The 23,213-nt window shown below is 38.3% G+C and overlaps 2 protein-coding genes and 1 long non-coding RNA gene across 5 annotated transcripts in view; 2 read left to right on the forward strand and 1 right to left on the reverse strand.

Moving 5' to 3' along the window:
- Nucleotides 1-19,600, forward strand: part of Asb11 (ankyrin repeat and SOCS box containing 11) — a 35,495-nt gene extending 15,895 nt beyond the window's left edge. For 2 of the 3 annotated variants that reach the window (XM_074064255.1, XM_074064257.1), the window contains exons 4-7: nt 1,681-1,831; nt 4,602-4,736; nt 5,789-5,980; nt 9,538-10,117. In XM_074064255.1, the coding sequence (XP_073920356.1) occupies nt 1,681-1,831; nt 4,602-4,736; nt 5,789-5,980; nt 9,538-9,662 (603 nt within the window). In that variant the 3' untranslated portion in view covers nt 9,663-10,117. Of the gene's footprint in view, nt 1-1,680; nt 1,832-4,601; nt 4,737-5,788; nt 5,981-9,537; nt 10,118-19,461 lie in introns of those variants that run through there. The other variant, XM_074064256.1, reaches the window with a different exon arrangement.
- On the reverse strand, nt 1,827-21,928 carry LOC141419912 (uncharacterized). Its single transcript, XR_012444640.1, has 4 exons — nt 21,798-21,928; nt 4,934-5,139; nt 4,271-4,390; nt 1,827-3,410 (listed from the first exon to the last, which is right to left on the reverse strand). It is a non-coding gene; the product is annotated as an uncharacterized lncRNA (long non-coding RNA).
- Nucleotides 19,554-23,213, forward strand: part of Asb9 (ankyrin repeat and SOCS box containing 9) — a 41,583-nt gene continuing 37,923 nt past the window's right edge. Inside the window, exon 1 of the mRNA XM_074064258.1 lies at nt 19,554-19,688. Within this exon, the coding sequence (XP_073920359.1) occupies nt 19,595-19,688 (94 nt within the window). The 5' untranslated portion in view covers nt 19,554-19,594. The remainder of the gene's footprint in view (nt 19,689-23,213) is intronic.

Here is a 23,213-nt window from a genome sequence, read left to right on the forward strand (position 1 = left end):
ATGAACTAAGAGAAAAAATTACAGAAAATCAAATATGATGACTTCCCAGACTGAGGATGAGGATGGCACTTAGAAAAAACAGATCAAACCAGTTCTATCAAAATTTTTAGTAAAAATATGGATATTTTAGAAATCCCTGCAAATGAATTGACACATTTCCCTGTCCTTGTCTGTCTGCCATCTTAGCATTTTACCTGTAACTTTTCAATATAATGAGGATTATACTGGAAACCTGACGACAAAATCAGTTTTATTTCCAAAGCAAAATAATTTAGAAGCCTGATTATTACAAGTATCTATCTTTTTGATATTAATCTAACAATGATTACTTGAGTTTTTTTGTCTATTTTTATTGGTATATATTAATAGCACAAAGGGTTTTATTGTGATAATTCCACAGATGCATACAGTATACTTTGAACAAGGTCACCCCTTCCATCATATTCCCTTAACACACCCCTCCTTTTTCAGTATTTGGTCAGTTCATTTTCACCCACAGTACTCACTCCTTTCCCCTCCTCCTATTACTGATAGCCCCTAGACAGTCCCCTTTTTACACCCAGTCCCATTATTATTATTGTCATCATTTTAGGTCTAGATTCCACATATGAGTGAAAACATGCAATATTTGGCTTTTTGAGCTTGGCTTATCTCATTCAACATGATGACCTCCATAATATCATTACATTATTTTTTTATGGCTGAATACTTCATTTTATATATATGTATGCATATATATATACATGTATTTGTATATGTATTCATTTTCTTTATCCATTCATCAGTTGTTGAAGAAAATGGTTTTGATATCAAACCCTCATTGTGATATGCCATTTCAATCATATCAGAACCTCCCCATCAGAATGTCTGGATCCTCTGGTGTTCCTTCCCTACAAGGTATTGAGAATGGTTGGAGATACCATGTTGATTGCTATTTTCTATCAACTTGGTCATGATCTCTTTAGGACTCACAGCTGGGGGATTGGCATATGCAATTAATATTGATTAGAATAGACCAGAGAGGAAATTTGTGGCAAGGAAGACGATAGGCCTGTGGGGAATTGCCAAGGAGATATTTGAAAGCACAGAATTTGGGACCTTAAGCTAGCTGATTTTTTTAGTATTTTTGGTTCCTGCTATGTTTGTTCACAATTGGGAGGGGGGATGATCTCCATATTAATGGAAAATGGAAATAATTTTTGTGCAAATGTTCATTTACTGATTAGCGGGTGCCAGGCAATATTCTAAGTGTTTAACCTATACTAACTCACTTGATCCATAAATAAGTTCATGAGGTTTCTTTTTTCATTATCATATTATTGTTCTACTGGGGGTACATTGTGACACTTACAAAAGTTCTTATATCATAGTTTAATTCACCACATCCATCATTCTCCGTTATCCTCCCACCCCCCCATTCCTGGAATTGTTTCATTTTTCCATGTTCATACATGAGTACATAATATTTCCACTACACTCACCCTTTTACACCTTTTCCTTATATGCTGTCCCCCACCAGCCCCCAGACAGGACATGTTTTGCCTTCCTATTCTCTGTTTTCTCATGAGGTTTCATATACTGTAAAGACATGGCGAATTTCCCCAGGCACACACATACACATGCATGGTTGAAAGGGTGAGAGCTAAGTAGTTAATCCTCTGGGTCTCTCTTTGTCATTAGGTCAATGGAGTGACAGTTCATGGAGCCACACCTCTCTTTAATGCTTGCTGCATTGGCAGTGCTGCATGTGTCAACATGCTGCTGGAATTTGGAGCCAAGGCTCAGCTCGAGGTGCACCTGTCTTCACCCATCCACGAGGCAGTGAAGAGAGGTAAATGAGCCACCACAATGCATACAAAACATTGGTGTGCTCACTCCAATCTGCTTGAATCAATGTTCTAGTGTTAGACATACAAGATCACCCAGATCTTCCCACCATTAGAATATGTGTGACTAAGCAATCCCACAGCAGTAACTTCAGTTTTCCTAAATCTCCCAGAAATATCACTATGGAATGAAACTGCTCTTCTTAATACTTGGGAATCTCTTTGGGTCTTACATGTCCCATTTCCTGGGACAGTCTTTCATCAACCCTTTCTCCAAGCCTCTTTGATGATGTTGTGGTAGCAGCTTGTACAGCCAAAACAATCATTGTCACTTCATGAACTGTACAGAACATATATCTCTGTCCTTAGCAGAATAGTTCATTTTCTAAGCCCATAAAACATCAGTCACTAACATAAAATAAATTATGCAAGTGTCTGAAAGCCAAGTACGACACTATCTAAAGCACTAGTAAAGGTAACTGACCATAAGTAATGCACTCTAGATGAGCTGATGACTTCAAGGTCATAGTTTTTTTTTTAAGTTGCAACTTGAAAAAACAAGGTACAGGAAATCTTGAAGTTGATGCTAGACTCCTGTGTAGTCAATTACTTTGAAGTGAGAAAAATATTGATTTAAGGAATTTTAAAACTATATACATAGTCTAGATATCAACAAGAAGACACTATTGAAAGGATAAGAACATTCATCAATGGTCATACTCAGAGTGCAACATTTTGTCAACACCCACTGGTGGAACTATTATTCTCTTAATTTGAAATCAGGAATGCAATGCATTTCATTGTTAGAACAATGTTGAGTAGATCTTTGTTGGTGTAATTGGAGATGAAAGTCTTTACTTCAAAAGGCAAAAGTGAAAGATTTTCCCCAGGTAATTAAACATGACACTTAATATTATTTTCCCCAGTGATACAAAAGACTCGAATCTTAATGTATCTATCTTTAACATCCTAAATGTATTTATTGATTAATAACTGATATGCATTATTTCCCAAACATCAAGTAAGTTCTTTAAGTTGAAGAATAGTAGGCTGCTTTGGAAATGATATTAGAATCTTTAAAAAATTTTAATAGTAATTTAAAATAAAAATGTTATTTGCATTTTCATTCAAATGTTTAAAAATGGATAGATGTTGGGAATGGTTCGAATTTCTTAGGTAATTCTGCAGTCCTCAACTGACTGTATATGGAGCATTTGGTATTGTGTGCCTACAAATCATATATATATGCTTATCACATATATGCAATTCATATGTCTCTTCATATTTTTTCTGTATTATAAAAGCATGTTAAGACCAACATCTACCAAATGGAAGAATGATTAACAAATTCATCATTTTAGATACTGTTATATTAGTGTTAGTCCTTTACGTTTTATATGCTTTTTTTTTTTGAGACAGTCTCGTTATATTGCTGAACTCGTGGAGTCCAAGTGATCTTCCCACCTCAGTCTTTCAAGTAGCTGGGACTATAGGCAGGAGCCATCATGTCTGGCTTATATATTCATTTAAGAAAATTTCCTGAGACTGTTGAAATTTAACTTGAACAGAGCTCAGTTTCCCATTCTGCAAAACAAAAAAGACAAGAATCATTCAAATATATTTATTAGATACCTGGTATTTGTCTGATAGTTTTAGGTACTTTTTGGTAGATATTATTTCTAGATCCTTATAACTTTAAATCTCTATGAGCAAGCTGGGTCATAATCTGGGTCAGTATCTTGACATATTGACACTATAGTCCAGACATAATTTACTTACATGAATGAATAATTTGGATCTACAAAATCCTGATTTGTAGATTATAATGCATGTTTATGCTTAATACAGATTTTTCAATAAATCAGGAAGGTATAGGATGTAATTTTTATGTTATTTCTATTTTATTTATTTATTTAAAGCCTACAGCACCCAGTATTCCAGGTGGTCTCCCATCCAAGTACCAGGTCCCACCCTGCTTAATCTTCTGAGACTGGACAAGGTCAGGTGCATTCAGGGTGGTATGGCTGTAGACTTATATTATTTCTAAAGAAAAGGATGGTTAAGTTAATTAGTGATGATAAGGTTTTTAAATGAAACATTTAAATCTCCAAGAGCAACTAACTCTTTATGAGCTTCCATCAATACCTCAGGGCATTCTCTCCTGAACAAATTATTCATATGCTGAAAACTAATCATGTCGCATTGGACAAACTCTCCAAGGAAAATGCTTGCTTGCATAGGTCTTGTTAGCCACTGAATTGGTAAGTTTATTTACATATATTCTATACTTGAATCTTTTTCTTCATTCTCATAGGTTCTTCCAGACTAACAAAAAATAAGGTTGCAGGTGAATTTCACATGCATAAGAGATTCATAATGGAGAGAGCAGGACTGGGCATTGAGTTTGAGCGTGACTTTTCAGAGTAATAGGATGAGTAATTTACCTCTCTAGGTTTTGTAGCCTTCATTTGTAAGATGATAGCTTCATTCTAGAGAGTGATTTCAGCTGTGTTCCTCAGAACCTTAGTTTGGTTGACGTTACCTCAGGGACTGCAAAGTGGAGTCTGAGTGGAGGAAGCACAGTCATATTCTTCTTTATTGGTTTTATTTTCAGAGGTTCTATCTTTGATTTCCAAAAACAAAACAAAACAAAACCCCATTTTTTCTACTGCAGAAATCAGTATTTCTAAAGCCCATTCCAAGTAAGCAATCCTATAATTCTGTGAATATTCAATATTTCCCTTACTTGAGTGAGATTATCTTATGTTCCACCAGGTCACAGAGAGTGCATGGAGATTCTGCTGGCAAATAATGTTAACATTGACCAAGAGGTACCTCAGCTTGGAACCCCCCTGTATGTGGCCTGTACCTATCAGAGGGTAGATTGTGTGAAGAAACTTCTAGAATTAGGTAAGTACTAGAAATCTGTTTATGAGAAAAACCTGCTATACTTGCTCTTTTTTTTTTGTCTTCAAAGATGAAGTTCTTATCAGGATAGAAGAAATTCTGATCCCATTTAATGTTTGAGTGCTAAAAACAGAACTTCTCCAGAGAAATGATTATCTGTATTTCTCAGTTCTGCTTCCTTTGATGTTGGCTCCATTTACCTGGGATGGTTCTCTCTGGAGGTCTCAAGATGGCTGCCAGCAACAACTGGGCTTGTGACTTTTCTCATCCATACACAGCAAGAAAGGGCATTGGCTGATTTTGAGCCATTTGCCCAACTCTAAACCAATCATGGTGTCCAAAGGAATACTGTGTAGTGACTGGTTGAGGCTGGGACTGCAGTTAATCCTTCAGTTATTAGGCTTCTCTGGGAATATAACAGATACCAGTAAACACAATAGACATTTGCCACAGACTATTTTACATCTGTCCAGCTAAGTTATTTAGTCATTTTTTTAAAAATTCTAAACTGCGTATGCAGAAACTGAGATTCCAGGGAAAAGTAAAATACCTTGAAACTATTATTTGGTTAAAGATTTAACACACTGAGCTGTGGACGTAAAGTGGAAGTTGTAGTAAGAACCTTTATTGAGAATTTTTTTCTCCAAGATTTTTTTTGGTTTTTTATTCCTATAACTTACTATTCTCTATAGTCAGTTCAGAAATCTTTAATAATATAAATACTAAATAAATTTGCCTTTATCTTTTGCTAAAAAACAAAATTAACTCTGTGTAATAGGAGCCCTAAATATTTTGTGTCACAGATTTTTGTATGAGAAAGCAACTAAAGTATTTTAAATGACCACCAATGTCTAAACTCACTTTTCACACCAAAATATTTTGGAATGGTGTTAGTAGGCTTTGCTGAGGTTCTAGGATGAAGTCACAATATTTTCAAAGATTTGTCAACTATATCATGGCATTTAAGATGTCTTTTTATACAGCATCTATATTTTAGGCTCATTATGTTTTATATTCACACTCCTTGTTGAATTTTGGCTATCTGGTTTATTAAGGAGCCAGTGTTGATCATGGCCAATGGCTGGACACCCCCCTCCATGCCGCAGCAAGGCAGTCCAGTGTGGAAGTTATCAACATGCTGACTGACTATGGGGCTAGCCTGAAGCTCAGAAATGCACAGGGCAAAAGTGCACTTGACCTGGCAGCTCCCAAAAGCAGCGTGGAGCAGGCGCTTCTGCTCTGCGAAGGTAAGGATGGGCTGAGTGTCTCCTTCTCTTCCCTAAGCACACTGCCAGCTCTCATCCTGTTTCATCCCTGGAACATTTTAATTTTTCTTTTCCCTTCCCTTTCCTCCTTTTCCCTCCCCTCCCCTCCCCTCTACTCTCCTCCTCTCCCTTCCCTCCTTCCCCTCCCATTACCCTCTATTCCCCTCCCCTTCATTCTGCTCCCCTCCCTTTCCCCTCCTCTCCCCCCCCTTCCCTTTTTCTGTCCTCTCCATTCTCCTTCCCTTCCCTCCCCTTCCTTTCCCCTCCCCTTCACTGCCCCTCTTCTCCCCTCATTCTTCCTTCCTTCCCCTTCCCCTCCTCTCCTCTTTCCCTTCCCTCCCCCTCCCCTTTCACCTCCCCTTCCTTCCTTCTTTTTCTTTCTTTCTTTTCCTTCCTCCCTCCTCTCCCTCCCTCCCTCCTTCCTTCCATTCTTCCTTCCTTCCTTCCTTCTTTCCTTTTTCTCTTTCTTTCAGTGGTACTGGGGTTTGAACTCAGGTGTTGCTTTTTTACCCAGGCCAGCATGGATTGTAATCCTCCTATTTTACAGTGGATGACAGGAATGTACCACCATGCCCAGCTTTTTTTCACTGAGATGGAGTCTCAAGAGCTATTTATTTTATTTCACTTTATTTTTGCCTGTGCAGGCCTGGAACCTTGATCCTCTTGATCTCAGCCTTCTAAGTAGCTTGGATTACAGCTGTGAGCCACTGGCACTCAGTTCCTTTTTCTTTTTCTTTTCTTAATTGGGGGTGGTATTGTGGGAAGCAGCAAAGACGTTACTGTGGTGATGTCTTCTGGGAGTTTTTGCATGCTGTGTTTACTCACATAAACATAAACCAAATTGTTGCTTTGTATTTTCCATAACAAGAAAATAATCAGACAACCTTGTTTTTACCATGTAAGGGTTGAAGAGCCAAGTCTCTCCTGGTATAAACATACAAAACAGTAAGCCAAAACGTTGCTTTTTAATATTAGGAGGCAATCCATGGACAAATTAGAAATACAGGCATTGGTGCATAAGGACCATCGATGCCAGCCACATATACAACCCATGGTCCTGTAAGATTGTAGCACCTAGTGACATCAGAGCCATCTTAGTTTGTGTATATATACTCTATGATGTTCACACAACCATGAAATCGCCTAATGATACATTTCTCAGAACTTACCTAGTCATTAAGTGAAACATGACTATACTTGAGTTACAGGCAGTAGGGGGGACACATAGGGTTTATTTCAGAAGCCTGACTAAATGCTGAGGCTATTTGCCTATTCTCCAGATCTGGGAGTAGGTAGGTCTGCATTCCTCATTCCCTCACTCCCATTTCCACCGTAGGCATTAAAAGCAACTGTATAGATGCCAGAGGAGGAAAGGCAAGCTTCTGAAATACTTCATATCTCAAATTCAACAGAAAACTGATATCCTTGTAATAATAAACGTTTTCCCAGCCTTCACTGATTATCATCATTTGTATGCTGGGGAGAATATTAAAGATAATTGTAATGGTTCAGATTTACATGTGCCAACACTGAGATAAATTTGAAACATTGATTAATCTCACTGAATTCTTAAAACTTAAAAACAGAGTGAACCTTATAGAAGCTGGTGCTATGCCAGATAGTAATGGGAAGAGTGAAGCATAGAGAAATTGGCTTACAGGGGCTGACACAGCTACTAAGCAGAACTAGAATATCAACCAAGCCATCTGACCCCAACATATGCACTCCTAATGCCTCAAGGCCTGAATCCTGAAACAATTTCCAGTAGGTAGGGGTATCCTGTCTCTCACTGTTTACATGGGAGTGAAAGCACTCCCATGTCTTATGTACCTTCCAAGTGGTATGCTTGATTTAATTGGTTTAAGAATAGTCTCTCTAAATCTGTGCCTCTTAAGCTTTAGTGTGTCTATAAATCACCCAGGGCCCTCATTAAATGCATGCTCCAATTAAGGAGGTCTGGATGGGGCCCTAGACTCTGCATTTCTAGCAGGTTTCAAAGTGAGGCTGCTGCTGCAGGCCTGAGGACAGTAGGAATACCACTGGCCTACATTATTTCCAATGGACCAGGTCATTAATGCTGCTATTTTAGTTGAATTTCCACTGGAAGAATTATGATCTTCCTTAACCAGATCTAGTTGAGAAAGGACCTTTGCAACAGTTAGCTGAAAAGATAGTTTATAGCACTTTGCACTTGTCTGTTTTCTTCCATCAAAAATGTTTTAGGTTTAGGATTTACAATCCTTATAAGCAAGCTCCTCTGTCCTCTATCTTAGTAAATATGGACACTTGCTCTAGAAGAATGAACACTGGCTGCATAACAGCTCACCCTGGTGCCTGGACTTCTGTAGACAAACTGGACAATTTGTCTGCACTACCATTTTTGGAGAACCTTGGTTGTTTAGTTATTTTTTTTAGTTCTAAAGGTCTGACCCCAGGCATAAGGGGCATCAGGTAGAGATGATTTCCATTCTCAATTCCCAAGATTTTAACTAAAAACGATTGTTTGGTATTCCAGGTAGCTCCAGGAGTACCAGACTCCAGGTTTTGATACTCACTTGGATGCTGCTTGTCAATGTTCATCTTAAGTGTCACCTGGCTACTTGTATATGCAGTCTACCATTTTTCATTGGGTATAAAATGCTGTTACAATAGGATTTTCTTGGGAAAAAAACCATTTGTATAGTCAGTAATTAGATCTACTTGAGGAAATCTTTACTGATAGTCATGTTAGGAAATAAGGGGTTAATATGCATGCACCTGTATAATAGTATTCTAGATAAAAGCTCATTCATCCCACTCAACCATATTTGGACACTCATCAGCTTATTTTCCTTAAGCATTCAAAGCTACTCAAAGCCACAGACACGATGACTCTATGCAACTCCATGAGAAGGATGTTCATAGAATAATAGGGTCTAAGTGATTTGAGTCCTTTCTTCACATCTCTATGGAACTGGAATCCTTGCAAGAATGGAGACCCTTCCAAATAGGAGGCAGGATCCAGCTAGCACCACCTTGTGCAGTAGTCCCAGGAGGTCCAGGAGGACATTGAGGGTTTTTTGGCCCTGGCCCTTCTCCTAGCACTGACTCTATGACCATACAGGTCAAATTTCTTGCTGATACTCTTTCTACACTCTTTCTACAATTGTAGAAAGAAAGCTCTGTCTTGGGGACCTGCATGCCCAGTGCTTTCATTTGTGTTTTCTCTTCAGCCAGCATATTATTTTCATTAGCAAGGCAATAATGAGGTACATTCCCTTTAGATGCTCCGCTGCTTTCCTAAATTGCCTCTGGATAGCCTCATTCTTCACTATCAGTAATACAGTCACCATTGGAGGATCATCTTAGAGAAAAGTGTCCCATCCAAAGGGCAAATTGAGTTCTTCTGTCTGTATTTAGTGTTTATTACCTTATTCTATAATTCCTATGCAGATCTAGCTTCTCTTCTGCTTTTAGAAAGTTTCAGCCTCTTTCTGTTCTCTGATCTCTTTCCCTCCTGCTCACCATGAGGTTCACACCATTTTTATTTCCTTTCTCAGGCCCACCTGCTCTTTCCCAGCTCTGCCGACTGTGCATCCGGAAGTGCTTGGGTCGAGTGTGTCATCAAGCCATCCACAAATTATGTCTGCCAGAGCCACTGGAAAGATTCCTTCTGTACCAGTAGTCCCAATTATCCACAGGAAAATACTCGGAAATAAGTAGGTTGTTGTCTGCTGTATAGACACCTAACAGCTAGATTCTGAGTATCTCTAATGAACTTGGACAATTAGAGTAAATCTATAATAAAACAGAATACGTGGGGCAGGCAAACTCCTGGTTAGTTTAATGTTCTCATTAACTAAGAGGCAACCAGAAACCTTTTAGTTTTCAGCTCTTATTGTTAATAAACTTTTAAAAAAACTGTGAAGTAGAGTAAAATAGTAGGCTATTTTCTGGTGAACCAGGATCCTCTACACTTAAGGGGTAGCATTTTGATTATTGTATAGACACATGTAAGTCTGGGGGGCATAAGATTATAATGAATATTAAATATTCCAAGATGTGTTATTGATTTACTTCCTCTCTTCTACTGAATTTCTTCTTTCTTTCCTTTCTTCTTTGAATAAATCTTTGCTGTAATTTCGATTTCCCTGACTTTTTAATATATAAAAAAGCTTAGTACCTTGGAAACATCACAGTTAACGGGGGCTTCCTGTTACTAAGGACCTGATAGATAAGAGATTTTGGAAAAGGTTAGCTCACCCAGAGGTTGAGCACTATTGTTCATCACTTCTGATATTAAATGCTCTCTTTCCAAGTAAATAGTTCTAGGATTGGGCAATACTGGGTCCCTTCAGTGACCTGAACTCACAGGCACTGTCTGGTGCATGTTGCAACACAAATATTAGTTTATTTTCAAAGTCAAGATTCTCAAGATGGTTTTTGAAATAAATTCATCTTAATGGCAGCCATCAAGGTGGGCTCAAAGCTGGAGGTAGGGGTGTAGCTCAAATGGAGGAGTGCTTGCCCAGCATGTAGGAAGCCCTGAGTTCAATCCCCAACACCACAAATCAATAAAGATGGGTTCAATGCTCACTCACTGTTTCTTCTGTGGTTGGGGACCCAAAATAAGCATGAAGGTGTATAAAGAGACTTTTCCTCTCTTTTCTTCTTCTTCCCAGCAACCTTTCTTCTGCCCACTCTCTGTCTCTTTCTCCTTCTTTTTGTGACTTTAGAATATGGGAACTTGATAGACTTTTCATTATTGTAAGTACTACTGATATGGTTCAGTGACTATAGGAATATTAGTTTCTAAAGTGAAAATGCCCTCTTACATTATCTTAAGATTTGTTCCAAATATGTTTTTCTAGGCATTTGGTTCTTAACTGAGAGCAATCCGCCCTCCTTCCTGGACATTTGGCAATGTCTGGAAACATTTTTGTTTGCAACAACTGAGGGAAGGGTGTTTCTGATATCTAGTGGGCAAAAGCTGGCTATTGAACACTGGAATTGGGGGTAGGCTGTTAAGATGTGCTGTAAGTATAAAATACACATCACATTTTGAAGATTTAGAAGAAAAAAGAATATGAAATATCTTATTAATAACTTTTCATGTTTGCCACACATTGAAATTATACTTACATGTATTGGGTTAAGTTAAACATATTATTAAAATTAATTTCATTTGCTTTTTTTTTACTTTCTAAAAATGTGACTATGATAAAAAATTTAAATTACATATGCAGCTCATATTATATTTCTATTAGCAATTCTCTAGACTTTTTTGAGTTTTACAAATTTGTAATATTTAACAATCTTAATTAGTTAACTATCTTAAATTGTAGTCCAAAAACAAATCTTAAATTTTTTGTAAAGGTTTAAAAAATTCAGTCAGGCATCATGGTGGCTCACACCTGCAATCCTAGCTACTCAGGAGGTAGAGATTAGGAGGATCATGGTTCAAAGCCAGCCCAGGCAAATAGCTCCTGAGACGCTATCTTGAAAAAACCCAACACAAAAAAAGGGCTGGTAGAGTGGCCCAATGGTAGAGCACCTGCTAGTAAGTGTGAGACCCTGGGTTCAAACCGCAGTACTGCTCTAAAAGTACTAGAAGAAAATAAACATGAAAGGGAAAACATTTTCTAAGCATATTATCAAAGGCAAAAACTTTAGAAGAAATACTGATAGATTAGAATACAGTAAAAATTTTGTTGCAAAAAGCACTATACATAAATTGAAAGAGTATGCCACATACAGGAAAACTGTATGTGACATTTATGGCAGATGGAAGGTTAGTGTTCCTACTCTGTAACCAAGACAAAGGAAACTTTGACTCCCTACCTTTAGCTTCCTTACCTTTTCCAGTGGAAACTGGGGAACAATTGTTTGGGATCTCTTTTGGTATAAAGGGACATTAAACTCTCACTTGTTTGAGTTATTGTTTATAAAATATCAAAGTTTTTCAGACATTCAGTGAAATGTTTGACATATATGATAACCTGCTTGTTTTAGGAGATTTTAAGGAAAAGGCTGTGTATGTATTATGTATTAGGTGGTGGCAAAAATATGAAAATTTATCTGTTTCCTGTGGGATGGCACCTGTCCTTCTGTGATAATTGGATGTGACAAGAAAAGCATAAACTCTTAGGAAGGGGAATCTTGGGGGAAGTCATGGCATGTTCCATGAAAGGAAGTACAATTTGCTGCAAATATTAAAGAGCAGAGTGATCTCATTGATATCTATACTTCAACATATGAATGTTTTGCTTATAAATTAATAAGACTAATACAGTTTCACTGATAAAAATGTTAACAATGGGATGAATAGGAAACTTATGAAAGGTAACACACAAATAGCCATAAGTAAAATGATGAAGATGAAAAATAGAGAAAAGATGTATTTGAAACAGGGTGAGGAACCATTTGAGCTATAGAAAGCTCAAAGAAGAAAGGGTGAGTCTCTTCCTATGAAAGAACATTTAGGAATTTGGGGCTTCCCTCTTCAAAATGTTACTATGAATGCATTTTTTGTTCAACTGTGATCTTGCCGAATGCCTGAGCTCTGTGTTAAGCCCTGGACCACTCTAGGATATTCAAAACACCTATGGCTCTGAGAGACTTGAAGTCCTGCTCTTCCATTGCTTTCTGAAACTGCAGACTATGGGTACCATAAGTCATTTGTACGAACCTCCCTACCCTGATAGGTATGTGTGGCATGTGTGTGTGTGTGCGTGCACCCAAACCCTGAACTGGGTCCTGAGAGACTGCTCACCAGGACCCATGTGATAATTCAGGTCCTTGAATTTTGTGTGGTATAGATGCCTTATGATTTATAAATGAAGGTACTATATTGGACACAGATAATCTTTAAATTTTCTTCAAGTCCCACATTGCACTAAATTGTATTTATACCATGGGATTAGTCATCTGGTTTTTATGAGATTATTTTGCCTGTGGTTTATTAATCACTCTTATAGATAATTTCATTTTTCATATTATGTAAGATGTTTTACTTCCAAAATATTTTTAATAATTTCAGTTATGTTTGAGGTACATTGGGATTCATATTCAAAGTACTCTAGGATAACTTCTCAGTCAAGATAGATAGATAGAGATAGTCCTGGGGTTTGAACTCAGGGCCTTGCGCTTGCTAGGCAGGTGCTCTACCAGTTGAACAATGCCTCCAGCACTTTATTGTTTAGCTATTTTTTTTAATAAGATCTCACATTTATGCTCAGGCTGGCCTGGACTGTGATCCTCCTATCTATGCTTTCCAGGTAGGTGGGATGACAGCCACATGTCACCACGCCCAGATTTTATTGGTTTAGATGGGGGGGGCGGCCTCGAGAACTTTTTTTTTGTTCAAGTTAGCCTCATACTGTAATCCTCCCAATCTCTACCTCCCAAGTAGCTAGTATTACAGATGTGAGCTACCATACCCAGCTTTTTACTCAACATCAATTATGTGCTGGGCACTGTAGAATTGTGTGAAAGACAGACAAGGTGCCTGCCCTTTGAAAACTTACATGTTAGTAGGGCAACAGGGAATAAGCAACACATAAATATATAGCATCGAGTCAGGAAGGGAAAAGAACAAAAGCAAAACAGATTTGGGTACAGTGATGATGGTGGGTTACTATTTTAGATAAGTTGATTAGTCAAGGTCTTTGGCAGGGTGACTGAATTTTAAAAATAATTATTCACTATGTGTATAACATTTATTAATTTTTACTGTTAAGGTTTTGATGATTTGTTTTAGCATATTTTCAGGACAGTAGTCTGCCCTTATCAGCAGGGAATATTTTCTAAGTCCCCCAATGGATGCCTAAAACCACTGATAGTGCTGAAACCAATATATTCTATGCCTTTTCTTATACATACCCACCCACACCTGTGATCATGTTTAATTTATAAATTAAACACAATAAGAGATTAATAGTAATAACTAATAGTAAAATAGAACAGTTAAAACAATATATTGTAATAAGATCATCTGAATATGACCTGTCTCTTTCTCTCTCAAAATATCCACCTGGACTATATCTACCCTCTGTTGCTTAGTGATGACACAATGCTTATGATGTAGGTAGGCATTGTGACATTGCATTAGTCTGGGGGTTATCAGAACACAAGCACTGTGATACTGCCACAGTTGACCTGCTTGCCAAGAGGACTACGTAAGTGATTAACTGGGATGGGACAGAGATGGTATAGTGTATAGAGTGGATACACAGAACGAAATGATGATTTATGTCCTGGGCAGGACAGAGCAGGATGGCACGAGATTTCATAACACTACTCAGAACTTTGTACAATTTAAAACTTATGAATTGTTTATTTCTGGGATTTCCCACTAGGTGTTTTCAGACCATGGTTGACCCCAAGTAACTGAAATCATGGAAAGTGAAACAGCAGATAAGGGAGATTACTGTACACCATGTCTTTTATCTCTTTTCCTGTTTTAATGTAGATATCCTTTTATAAAAGTAGTTGTGATGTTTGCTTTTCTCAAAAACCTTATGGCAATGATTTTCTAAGTTTCAAATCTTTTAATAGGATTCTTTTAAATTGTTGTATCATATTCTTTAACTAATTTCATATTGTTGGTTACTTATTTCTAATTTCTTCCTGTTATAGATAACACTGGCATAAACTTTATTTTTAATAAATCTTTAAAAATGAAAGATTTCTGAGATTTCTAGAAATGACATTTACGTACTTATAAATATATTTAAAGCAATAGTTTAAAATAATTTAAAGTATATACATAATAAATAATTTTAAGGAAAAAATCTTTTTATTACCAAATGAATACCTAAGATTATTTATCTTATACTATTTTTCTATATATGTGTATGGATGGCTAGATACATGTGTATATCTCTATATATTGATGCACATATATTTATAGTTCATTTGTTGCCTATCATTTGTTGGTACCAATCCACCATTCGCCTTGACCCATTATTTTTAAAAATAATCTTATCTTTATCACTTGAAAAATTTAAACCTCAATACTTTTAATCCTTTAAATCCTTTAAATGTTTAGGTATGTCTTTCAACATCTCTAATTTTTTGTTCACATTTTATTAAAGAAGTGTTTCTCCTAAGTAATTTTCCCTCATGTTTCTAATATATTACCGTGTCAAATTAACATGAGGTTAGTGGAGATTCTTTTCTCACTAACAATGCTCAAAGCTGAGAACATTTATGCATGGACTACAAAGAGAATAGCTGACGCTTCAGACATTGCCTGAAGCTGCCATGGTGAGAGTTGAATTGCTGAATAGCTACAGCTTGTCAGGGAGGATGTGCTCCCCACTGGAGGACATCACACTTTCTCTTATTGCAAATCACTGCCAAGGTCTTGTACAGATGCATTCTACTTGTATATGGAATATATCCTCTTATTCCCTTAGCAGAGTCTGTACCAAAATGAATACATTGCTCACCCTTGGAATAGCAGTTTCCTATCTAAACAAATTTAACTTGTAAAAAGTGTATACCAGATTTTAATTGTCACTAATTTCTCTTTCCCCACCATTGTTATATCTTGAAAAGCTTCTAACTTACAGAAATATTGCAAGAATAATACAATAAATACCTTTGTGTGCATCACCTCAACTCATCAAACGTTAACATTTCTCTACATTTGCTTCTCTCCATGTATTCATGTATGCATGAACACATGTGTATGCATACATGCACACACATATATATATACACATATGTATTCACACGTACATGCATCTGTATAATATATACCTATATATGTGAACCATCTGTGATTAGTACATATGCAAATATTTTTAAATGAATTCTTTGTAAGTTGCAGGCATTGTGATCCTTCACCAGGGCTAGTATTAGGATGAGGTGAGTGAGGCAAAAAATTTAAGCAGGCATCACAAAACTCAGTCTAAATATTATAGTGCAGTGTTTTTAAATGTCAATGTTAAGGCAAAGAGCTCATCATGGCCAAAATACCAAAACTTTTTAATGAGGACAGGTTGCCGTTTATTTATAACCCTGTACTATTGTGCAATGAAATCAACCTATGGTTCTGGGACATGTGGCAGTTAGGTTTGTGAGGAATGACAATGGTGTGGAACAGATTGTGCAGCCCAGGCTTTATATACACTTTGTGTTTTGACTAGAGAACTTACATTATCTTTTTCTATCTAGTGTAGAATGTGTAGGTAGGCACACATTTCCTCCTTGCCTCACAATCCCATATGGCTCTTCATTGTGACATCATTCATCTCCTAAGAACACAGATTCTCCCACAGAACCACAGTGCAGTGATCACATGAAGGAAGTGCGACACTGATGCACTGCAGCTGTACAACAAGCATCCAGATTTATGTTTCCATACTTATGGCATTGATGTCTTTTCTGTCTTTTTCCACCACTCATGATCTCATCCAGGATCACCCATTGATGATCAAGACTCTTTATTCTCCTTACTCTAGAAAGATTCTCCTTCCTCTTTTTGTCTTTCACACTGTTGGCATTTTTGAAGAGTCCAGCCCCATTGTTACATAGTCTATCTCTCCATTTTGATTTGCCTGTTTTCTCAAGAATACTGCAGTATGCCAGATTACAAAAAAAAAAAACCCAAACAAACAAACAATCCCACACATTCTTGTTTGCATCTTATTGTACTGCTCCATGGGGTAGGAATGAGTGAGTGCTCTCTAAAGGGGCACCTGATAGCTCAGAATGCAAAGCTGGTTCTGCAAAATAACTGAAATAGATAAGAGTTTTGCCTGAGAAGCAGAGAATTCCAAATTATCAGAGAGGATGTGCACTTTTTAGGTTTTTTTAAAGGTTTCAGGCAAGAAAAATTGCTGGCTGAAATAACAAGAGCTTTCAATTCCTGGAACAACTGTGACTAATTGGAATTGACTTTCAAGGTTCCTCAAGGCCTCAGGAGCAAATAGTTGTAATCCATGAGTGAGATGTGACTTGGACATCTAAGGTGAGGGTAGGGCAGAGGCACTGGCTCCAGTGCACACTGCTCTGGTAAAGAGTGATTGTGGCCTTACCATCAGCTGCAAGCCATCCTTCTTTTTCTTACCCAATCTAGGCCAATTTCACTGACCATCCAGATACACACAGTGATGGGCACAAGAACTGACTAAACATTAGTAAGATTGTTCTCTTATGACTTCTGGTAAGCAGCCCTGTTTCTCCATAATCACAACTCATATACATACACTTCAATTTTATCCTTGTACTGATGTTTTAAAATGCATGAACTCTTCTCGTAAAGAACTATTGTTAAACAGTTTTAAAAATGCAGCTTCTGTCCTATTCACTAGTGGTGATCAACATTGTAAATGTAATGACAAGATTCACAGCTGATGAATTCCCTCCCAGGTATTAGGGCAACAACTTGGAAATCATCTGTACTGTCATTTTGGAACTTAAATTTGAATGTGGAAAAACCTTATGTTCTTGGAATTTAATTAAAAGTAAATAAAGAGGCTGTACTGTGAAGATTTTATTAGGAACAAATGACCCTCTGTTTAACTCCTTCCCATCCAGTCTTATGTTGGGAGTAAATTTCTCATCTTTGCCAAATATGCTTATCGTTCTTCATGTCTTTCCTAATAGAGAAGTGAAAAATTTATATGCTATGGCTTTCTTAGTTAATTCTGAAAACAGAGATGGTGAGTGGTTTGGCCATGCTTATCTCAGTTTTAAACAAGCAGCCTCTTTTTTAAATCAAATTTTGTACTGAGATTATTATAGATTTTCATCCATTTCTAAGAAATAATAAAGTATGTACTCTCTTGTACACTTATCTCAGTTTTCTCCAATGATAACCTTTTGCAAAACAATAGTACAATATTACAACCAGAAATCAATATTCATGCCATCTATTGCTCTTATTCAGAATTCCCAAGTTTTATTTGTACTCAATCATGCATGTGTGTGTTTAGTTCTATCAGTTTATCACATGTGTAAGGGCATATTTTTGTCCCAGCATTTCCACTGTTAGGAATATTTCCACTCTAGAAATATTTGCATATGTGTACAAAGCCATATGTACACAAATATGTACTGCAGTAGTTGTGCAGTTGCAAGAGAAATGGTAACATTCTGCTTGCATTACTAAAAAAAGTAAATACTTTTGGCACAAATGTGCAGTGCAGTAGTGAATAAAGAAAGGAGCATAGCTATATATGCTGAAATGGAAAGATCTCCCAGACAAAATGAGTATAAAAACATAGAACTTTATGATAATATAGTTACATTGATGTGAAAATGCAAAGGGATTGATGCATATATACACAGAATGCATTTAAAAATATGAAGGATACTGCCAGATGTGGTGAGGCACACCTGTAATTCCAGGACATGGGAGGCAAAGGCAGGAGGAGCCGGAGTTTGAAGCCAGCCTGGGCTACACTCCCCCCACCTCTCTCCCTCTTTCTCCTTCCCCTTCCTCATTTTCCTCTCTCCCTCCCCCTCCTTCTCTTCCCCCAGAGGCTACATTTTTGGCATTAAAACAAATCTACATTCACTTCACAGGCAGAGTATGCTTGAGCTAGCTCAGAGCCTTCTTCCATAGGGATAAAAACATCCTCTTCCACCTGGAAGAGAGGCGCAGTGTGAGTCTAGAGGTGACCATCATCTGGAAGCAGCACCCAGGGGTATGGTAGAAGATGCAAACTGGAAATTGAAAAGTCACATACATAGAAAGTCCAAATATTTTATATAGGCAAACTCATGAAACCTTAGCAAAACAACAATTTGTATAATTAATAATTGAAAGATAGCAGGTCTCTTTCCCACCCAATGTGACCCAGCAATTCATTTTTTTCAATTGCAATTGTTCATTTAAAATTTTAAAAATAATGTGGAGGAAGAGTGAAAATAGATCAAATGAAATCCTTGCAGCTGAAAGGAAGAAAGTAGAAGTCCTTTCCACTAGCCTGCATTTTTGTAACATATAGACACATTTTTCCACAAGACACTCCCAGCAAAATTGAAACCACTTGTGCAGATGGCCGGCCGAGCTGAGCATGTTACTGTGCAAGCAAGTTAGCAGGGAGGGCTGCTGCAAAACAAGTTCCCTCAGCTCTTGGATGCTGGGCTTGTCTCACCACCAAGAAGCTCCCAAGTAGCAAATAGCTCAACAGAGTGAGCAACTTTGCTGCAAGGGAGCTGTTTTTTTATTTTTTTTTTCTTCGGGCCACCCTGCTTCTGTCTCCAAAAGTTACAAAGTGTATTTCCTTCCTGATAAACTCCAAGGCTTCCCTCACTGATTGGTCTCAGTTTGGCAAAGTTGGTGACATCAGCAACTTTGGGGACTTGGGGCTGGGGGGCTGTTGTGGTCTTTAGTCTGCCTCCAGACAGCTAGGTAGAGAGACAGAGAGAGAGAGTGAGAGTGTGTGTGTGTGTGTGTGTGCAAGCGTGTCTGTCTGACCACAGGTAGTGCTTGGATTACCCTGTCTGTACTGCTCTCTCTGCTGCAGATCGACTGACCAGGACGTGTGCACTCACCCAGTTCCAGAACTGGAATTTCTCAGGAGGACGGGGAGCATGGAATTTGGACATCTGTGAACGACTGAAGTGGAGCGTAGAACTTGCTGGCCCAGGAGAGTTGCCATGGATGGTGAACGAAGGGGCAGGAATGGCAGCAAGCCTTCAAAGCCAGGAAGCTTTCCTGATACCAGATTCCTTGCAAACCCACTGATGGGGGGTGAGTCATAGGGGCTGTGAAATCAGAGGGCTGGGGAGGATGGCTAAAATGCTTAGGAGAGAAGAGGTTCTGGGCCTCAGTGGGTCTGTCTGAGGTGCATCCATGCTAGTTACTGGACAGATGTCCACAGCTTGCTGGTATATCTCCTTTGCGTGATTATTCAAAATGTGTACCCCTCTACCTGTAGAGTCCCATAGATAATATAAATCGAACTATCACAGATGATTCTCCAGGGAACACTGCAGCTTCAAGAAATTGTTCTTTGTGGTTCAAATATATTACTTATTAAATAGGCTTAAAAGTTACTTATAAATAGGAAAATGTTTGACATTAAAATATTTCTTTTATTGAAAGGTATCTTAGGTATTTGGCATTTAGGTGGCTCTAACTTTATAAATGATGCTCAAACATTAAACTGATTGATTCACTTTAAAAGGAGACCATTTTTAGATTTGAAGAGGTTTCTGACAGGTATGAACCTCAACTGCCAGTTGGTGTCTGCTAGTGTATAGAGTGCTATGCATTCGGTCACTGTCACTCTCTTGTGAGCATTTAGCCGGTACCTGATGGCTGAAAGGATTCTGAAAAATGGGTCAAGCACTCAAGAGATCATGTCATCCAGTACCCTGGTAGAATGCCCACAATACTTGTCAATTAACAGGACTCTGAAGTCATCTAGGACTTATTAATCTCTTACTGCACAGGTACCGAAAAGGCAAAAAGGAAAAAAAAACACCTTACTTCTGATTGAGCAGACAAGTCTGCTCATTCATTCATTTGTTTATCCAATTTTGCTCAGGAAAGCAGCACAGCACTCAATGGTGAGGAAGATTTGTATTTCCAAAGGTAGGACTGAATTATATTGAGCACATATTTGGAGTACTAAGAAAGCAGAGTGACACCAAGAATCCCTTTAAAATAAAAGAATTTAAAAAATATTTTTAAAGCACCAAACAATCATTATAGGAAATAAAAATTTGGTTGATTTCACATTTATCTTACAGCTAAGTATATTTTTATTGTATTTGCTTCTCCAAAGGTTCTAAATCAATCCTGGGTGTGGCAGGACAGGGGGGTAGAAGTGGGAAGATGTTACATTTAAGAAAGTGGGCACATTATTACAACTAGAATGCAGAGTATTTGGGGGGAAGGAGTGTAGTGAGAGTAAGTTTGGAGATATAGAGCTGGTTGATGAAGCATTAATAGCTATAGGGAGGAATTGTACCTTCATGAATCAGGGAATTGGAAGTCATTGATGGTTCTGGAGCAGAGACCTGGCAATAATGAGGCTGTAAGTAAATTAATATAGTATGCACAGTTAGGAGAGACTTTGGTGGCATCCCAGGTGGTTGCTTCACTGGTTCTCGAACTCACATGCCTCATGTGATCTGGAGCGCGTGGCAAAATGCAGGCGAGGCAGTTTCTGTTGAAGTGGTAAGTGTGGAGTGAGGCCTGGGATCTCTATTCCCAGCAAGCCCCCAAGTGATGTTGACAGGGATAGTCAGGAACCACACTTTGAGGACCACTGTGGTAATCCAACCATGAAGCTTATGTTGGGATCACATTTTGGAAATAACAGAAAAAAGGTGTTTATTTCAAAGAAAAGAGAAATCAGACTATGCTGCTTGATTAAATATTTGGGCTAGAGGAGAGAAGACAGCCTAAATTGTAAGTTATCGATCCAAAATTAGTGTCAGATAGAAGAGCTAGATAGGAGGGAGGCTGGGAAGGAAAGTTTGCTTGAGAGTGGAGTAAGGAAGAGGGGACGTTGGAGTTCTGTTTTGAACATAAAAGTACCCATAATTCTGCCCAGTGCATAGCATGATGATATGGGACTGAGGTTGGGAATGAGTACAGGTTGGGAGTCAGAAACCTCAGAATGTTCTGTAGAGGAGCTGTGGTTGAAACCCAGTGAAAGGAGAAATTTTCTGCTGGCCAAGAATTAAGAGCCAAGGATGGAGCCTTGGGACAGTCAAGGACATAGGACCAGTGAGTTGGACAGAGAAGCAGGAAGAAATTTTGGATGTTGTAATCACACAGGATATAAGAGAAGTTTTTAAAGAACTAAAAGTTATAAGGGTAGATACCTGGATGCCTCTGCTTTCTTACCTTCTTCTGTTAATCAGAAAGATAACCTCCTACTCATCTTCCACACCCAGCTGAGCAAAGTCGTCCTAGGCTTTCTCCCTCTACCTATCCAAGCGGAGTCATTCTCTCCTTGCTTTGCACCAGTCTGGTACCTTGGTTAAAACTTCAGTTACAGCTGGTTGCATTTGTTTATGCTTCTGAAGTCTTGACCTTGGTGAAGTGTGGAATGTGAAACACTCAGAATGCTGTTTCCAAATGGCAATGCCAAGAAACTCAGCCCAGGTGAAGCATGTTCCCTGGCACAGAGACAAGTCAGAGGGAAAATACAGTGGGGAAAAGTTCATGTTGGGGAATTTTGCTGCTCCTGCCTCCACCTGTAGATTTTTTCTCTGGCTCCTTGTCCAGAGGGAAGGAGGAAAGTATATGAAGATGGGTAGCCAACTCTTTTATAGAGATTTGCTTTCTGCTGACTCTCCTGTTCCAGGGGCAGGGAACAAGGTACTTTTACCCTGAAAGTACCTTGTTAGGAATTGAATTGTGTCCCCCTCCCCCAAAGATACATTGAAATCCTAACCGCTATGCCTCAGATTGGGACCTTATTTGAAAATAGGGTCATTGTGGATATAATTAGTTAAAATGAGATCTCACTGCAGCAGGATGGACCCTTAATCCCACATGGTTGGTGTTTTTATAAGAAAAGGAGAGGAAGCATACAGGGAGAAAGCTATTTGACAACAGAGGCAGAGACTGGAGTGAAGCATCTACAAGCCAAGGAACGCCAAAGAAAGTGTCAAATGCTAGAAGCAAAAAAGATGAGGAAAGATTCTTCCCTAGAGCCTTTGGAGAGAGCATATCTTGCTGATTTCAGATTTCTGTTAGAGTTCTAGCTTTTAGAACTGTGAGACAGTACATTTCTATTGTCTTAACTTTCCTAGTTTGTGGTATGTTGTTATTTCAGCTCTAAGGAATGAGTTCATATTTACTTACAAACATTTTGGAAAATACATTGAAGTATAGAGGTATTTCTTTCTTCACAAAATTGATCCCACCCTGTAGAAGACAGTTTTCACATTTAAACAGAAGACAGGCAAGAATAAGCACTGAAAGGAAACAATTGCATTGTTTAGTGATGAAGTTTTAGATATTGGGGTACCTCAGAAAGGGGCTATTTTGTGAAGAATCCTGCCTGTTTAAACAGAATAGGTGATGATATGAGGTCCTTATGATGAATGGAAAGAGGGGGCAAAGGTGGGGGACAGGGTGGGAGGAAAGGTAGAGAGGAGAGGCTGGAAGATAGAACTGAATAAAGAATTGCAACGGATGGGACCAACTTGCCCAAGAGTTATCTTAGTGGACCTTTCTCTTTGCTTGCTTCTGACTTTAAGTCTTCAACTCTCTCTCTTCTTTCTCCCTCCCTCCCTCTCCCTTTCTCTCTCC

Source organism: Castor canadensis, chromosome X (assembly GCF_047511655.1).
Source record: "Castor canadensis chromosome X, mCasCan1.hap1v2, whole genome shotgun sequence".
NCBI classification, from domain to species: domain Eukaryota; kingdom Metazoa; phylum Chordata; class Mammalia; order Rodentia; family Castoridae; genus Castor; species Castor canadensis.